The 4,421-nt window shown below is 39.7% G+C and overlaps 1 protein-coding gene across 1 annotated transcript; it reads left to right on the top strand.

Annotated features, from left to right (window-relative positions):
• Positions 1-101: 101 nt before the first annotated feature.
• Positions 102-4,218, top strand: MZT1 (mitotic spindle organizing protein 1). Its single transcript, XM_063392217.1, has 3 exons — positions 102-248; positions 2,139-2,284; positions 3,672-4,218. Exons 1-3 carry the CDS (start codon positions 200-202, stop codon positions 3,693-3,695), a joined length of 219 nt encoding a protein of 72 aa, XP_063248287.1. The 5' UTR covers positions 102-199; the 3' UTR covers positions 3,696-4,218.
• Positions 4,219-4,421: the final 203 nt, after the last annotated feature.

Genomic DNA, 4,421 nt, shown 5'->3' with positions numbered 1-4,421 from the left:
CCGCCCCCTCTGCGGACTCCGACCAATCACAAAGCGAAGTGTGCGCCGCCGGGCCAATGGCAGGGCTGCTTCTCTCTCGAACGGGCCAATCGCCAGCCGCGCCTCCGCACGAATTCAAAGAAAGCCCGCCCCCGTCACGTGAGGCCGGCGGGCCCGGGCGTGCGCGGGGCGTTCCGGTTCCGGGCGCGGCGGGGTCGCCATGGCGAGCAACGCCGCCAGCCTGAACGCCGTGAGGGAGACCATGGACGGTGCGTGACCGCCGCGGGGCAGGGACGTGCAGGTTGCAAGGGAGAGGGAACGCCGGGCCCCGCCGTGGGCCCTGCACACGGGCGCCTCCCTGGGGAAGAGGGGCGCGGGTTGCGGCTGCCGAGAGATGCAGCGCGTGGCAGGTTTTGTTTTACTTCGTGTCACTTCGTGAAGCGGTTCAACCCCGCAGAGCGAGTGTCTTTGGACCTGACGGGGCTTTTCCTTTTTTGGTTTTGGATTTTTTTTTAATGTAACTAAGTATTTAACATAAAATAAGGGGTTTTTGGTGTCTGTATATATTGATGTGTGTGTGTGTGTGTATTTGCTCTCGTTTCTCGTTATTTGTAACGGTTAATGTAAATGGCGTGACCTGCCTCGGTGCATCTTGGATCTAAGCCCGGGGGCTGGAAGTGAGCGGGAGAGAGGAGGGACCGGCCCCCAGCGGCAGCCTGAACTGATCTGAACCCCGAGATCTTGTTCTTATTTGTGACTCATGTCAGAAAACCAAAGTAAGCCAAGTAAAATAAAATAGAAAACCCAAAACAACCCTAACTACGATATAGAGAAAAAGCTTTGACGACAGTAGTCAGGGTTACAGAACTAAAATGGATTCTGATCTGGAAAAAAAACCCCAGCTAAACCTAGGTACTGTTGTGGGATGGGGAATGAGAGAGGAGGATACTGGTGGTACCGAGAAATACTTTGGAGATTAATAAGCCATGAGAGGTGTGAGCAGGTGAGTGAAGTTCAGGTGCTCACTGTCAACCTGGCTACAAGGAATCAAAGCTGGCGGCTTTTGGAGTTGTTTCTCAGTGTAGTGTGAAACTCTGAAATTCCACAAAATGCCTATGAACAGAAGCTTACATGCAGGTTGGAAAGCAGCCAGGCAGTCTGTTGAGGGTTGTTAAATGTGAAGCCTTTCTCTGAAAACGCCATAATGAGGGAGTAGAGGTAGGCTATGCTCAAGGGATAGTGCTATGAATTTGGTATTTTCTCAGCATCTTCCCTTCTCTTGAAGTTACAGCTGCTGTTATAAAAAGGGGGTTTAGTACAGACCTTCATGAGTTGATCTGGTTTAAAAATTTGCATTTCAGCCACTGATCTCCATGCTCTGACCTGCTGCTGGAGGCAAGGCAGGACTAGGAGGATCATTATGGCTCCTCTGATGCTTCAAGAGAGTAAAACTATTTTGTGCAGATAGAGAGACTTCTTTGGGAAGGACAGAGAATCTAAGTTCTGGTAACTGTACCTGACAACTTCCCTCTTTCCGCTTCTGCAGGAACGATTTAGACAGAAGGGACAACAGGCAGATTTAAAGACAAAGTAAGGCTTTTGAGAACAGATATGGAAAGTGCATTAATCTTCAGATTTAGGAGCCCAGGCTTCATATGTAACTATGTATATATTTTATTTAGGATAGATACAGATATTTAGCAGTTGTTGTCTGCAAAGTTGTTAAGAGCTCAGAATTGTTGTGGGGAAACTGCTACGTCTCTCTGCCAAAGACACTGCCTCAACACTTAAAGATTAGAAAGGACTTCATCAGTATCTGGAGTCCAAAAGCACAGTGTTCCTACAGCCTACATTTTACCTAATTGGCAGGCATGTTAATTGTTGAATTTTTCACTTTTTTTTTTTTTTCCACTTTTACCCATTATCTGTTATTAAATTTCCTGAACCAGGAAAGTATGGTGTTTATGTTAGAAGCTGTAGCTTTTAGCTTTTGCTGGAAAGTTGAACAGAAATATTGTTGAAGTTCAAACAGCAATGGACATGTGCCATGGTCACACTGCAGAGGTACTGTAGAATCTAATTGTTGATGAAGAATAATCTTGATCATTGAAATTTCATAGTCTATAGGGACTAAAGTGCTTTCATTTTTTCTGTTGCAGTTCTCTTTGAGATTTCAAGAATATTAAACACTGGCTTGGATATGGAGACATTGTCTATTTGTGTGCGGCTTTGTGAACAAGGGATAAATCCAGAAGCATTATCTTCTGTTATTAAAGAACTGCGTAAGGCTACAGATGCTCTAAAGGTAATGCTCTAGTTTAAAAAACTTATAAATTTGTTTATAAGAGTCAGATGTACATGCAACTTGCTCTGCTTCAGTTTGTAAATTGTACTTTGATATGACTCATTTTTAAATCAAGCAAATTAACTGTTCAATAGAGGAGGCAAGGAATACAGCTGAAGAAAATGGTACAAATAGAATGTTTCATAGAAATAAAATAATTAGACTAACTCTTCTGAAGAAAAAAAACACAACCAAAACTCACAAATTTTTATTATAGTCACCATTTGTCCCCTTACCTGCATTATACCATGAATAGATTTCTCCTTTAATCAATATCACCTCATTTCTACAACCTCAGATCTAACAGTATGCAGCAGTGAACTTGTGAGCAGGTACATGCAGCTTGTTAACATCATCTTAACATACTGCTTTTACCCTCTCAACCTGTGCTTTGAACCTTTCCAAAGACCAGAAAGAGGGGATTTTGCTGTGTGTGTATGTATAGGGCTTTGCATATAATTGTATTTATCTGTTCAACTAATAGAGGGTAACTACGGTTTAAAAATATATCACTTGCGTTTTGAAGGATTGTCATTCTTTACTGTCTACCTAAACATCACATTCAGGATTTTTTACTACTGCATCTTATATTTGGTTATTTTTGAGAGGTGAAATGGGAAACCTATATCTTGCTTCTATTCTGGAAGACTATACTTTCTTTTCAGTTTAACATTGTTCTATGCTCATGCATATGTTGTATTTGTGTCTGTGCTTACATAAGCATTTAACTGTGTATATAAATAACTGAGGGCTGTTTTACTTCTTCCATTGCTGTCACTGGTTTCCCATTCGTGTTGCTCTCCTTTGCCTGTTTGTGCCATAACTGGTTTAAAGTCTACCAATGACAGTCTTCAACAACTGTGTCTTGTTGACTGGAGTTATTTGGTAATAAAAATATTAATATTCTTAATCAATTAATTGGTAGTGTGATTTATGCAGAAATTATTAGTTTCATTCTTCTGAGTTTTTTGTCAATAACTTACCTGTATGGATGTGGTAGTAATTACCATAAATTATATAAAGTAAACTCCAAAGGTAACTATACTTATGCATTTGAGCCTTTCATGAAAAAGTACTTGGGTAAAATGTGCAAGATAAAAGCTGCTCAGATACAGGATGTAATACAAGCAAACAGATGTGGCTTTTTTAGTAAAGGGTAATGGCAGTTCACAGCATTATTTTTTTTTGGAAAATAGTAGTGTTCATTAGAAAAAATTCCCTAAGTAGTTTTTTTTTTTTTAGACCATGAAGTTCTCTAGGTAAATTTAAACAGTCACAAGAAAAGATTAAATTTAATCTACATGATGTCTCTTTTGGTGACTTGAAATGGTTGTTTTTCTGTTTCTAGGCTGCTGAAAATATGACAGGCTGACATGGGAGATACCTGCATGAGAAGAATGCCAAGTCAAACTTACCAGGAGCTCTGAAGATCACCACTATTACGAAAGAAATGAAATCAGTGTCAAGGTTTTGGAGTACTTCTGTAATACTTTTCAAAAGAATGCTGTATTAATAGCTTTGAAAAGTTTTTTAAAAGTTCATCAGTAATATTATTACGTGGTATTTTTGTGAACTGTTTGTGAATGTAGTGCAATTGCTCTTCTTTGGCATCCTGTACATCTAAAATCATGCCAGATATTGTACATTTGTTGAATGTACTAGTGTGTACCAACAAATCTTGTTATAATGAGTGTAGCTTTGGTAATGCATCCTGTAGAAGTGGTAGTATATCATGGATTTTATCTTTTACTTTGATGAAAAACTACATGTGCAATTTTAGTCTTGCCTTATGGTCCAGATAGGAATGAAGCCCATACTGACTTTATTTTAGACTAAGGGCAGTAACTTAAGTCTCAAGTTGAAAGTAATAAATAAAGCATTTTTTTAATAATGTAGGTAATGAATTGTGCTTTTGATTTCGATTCAAATTGCTGGGAAAACTGTTTAACTTGGATAACAAAAGTTCTTCAGCTGTCCATATAGATATGTCTGGGGTGGAGTGTTTCACAGAGAACATGCTACGTTTGTTAACACCTGTTTTGACTGCAGAATCTAAAAATATTAGGTATTAAGTATTGTTACTGCAATACAATAGTAC

The sequence above is a fragment of the Prinia subflava genome, chromosome 3 (assembly GCF_021018805.1).
Source record: "Prinia subflava isolate CZ2003 ecotype Zambia chromosome 3, Cam_Psub_1.2, whole genome shotgun sequence".
In the NCBI taxonomy this organism is placed as follows: Eukaryota; Metazoa; Chordata; class Aves; order Passeriformes; family Cisticolidae; genus Prinia; species Prinia subflava.
Note: the sequence above shows the minus strand (reverse complement) of the source record. Positions and strands in the feature narration are given on the sequence as shown.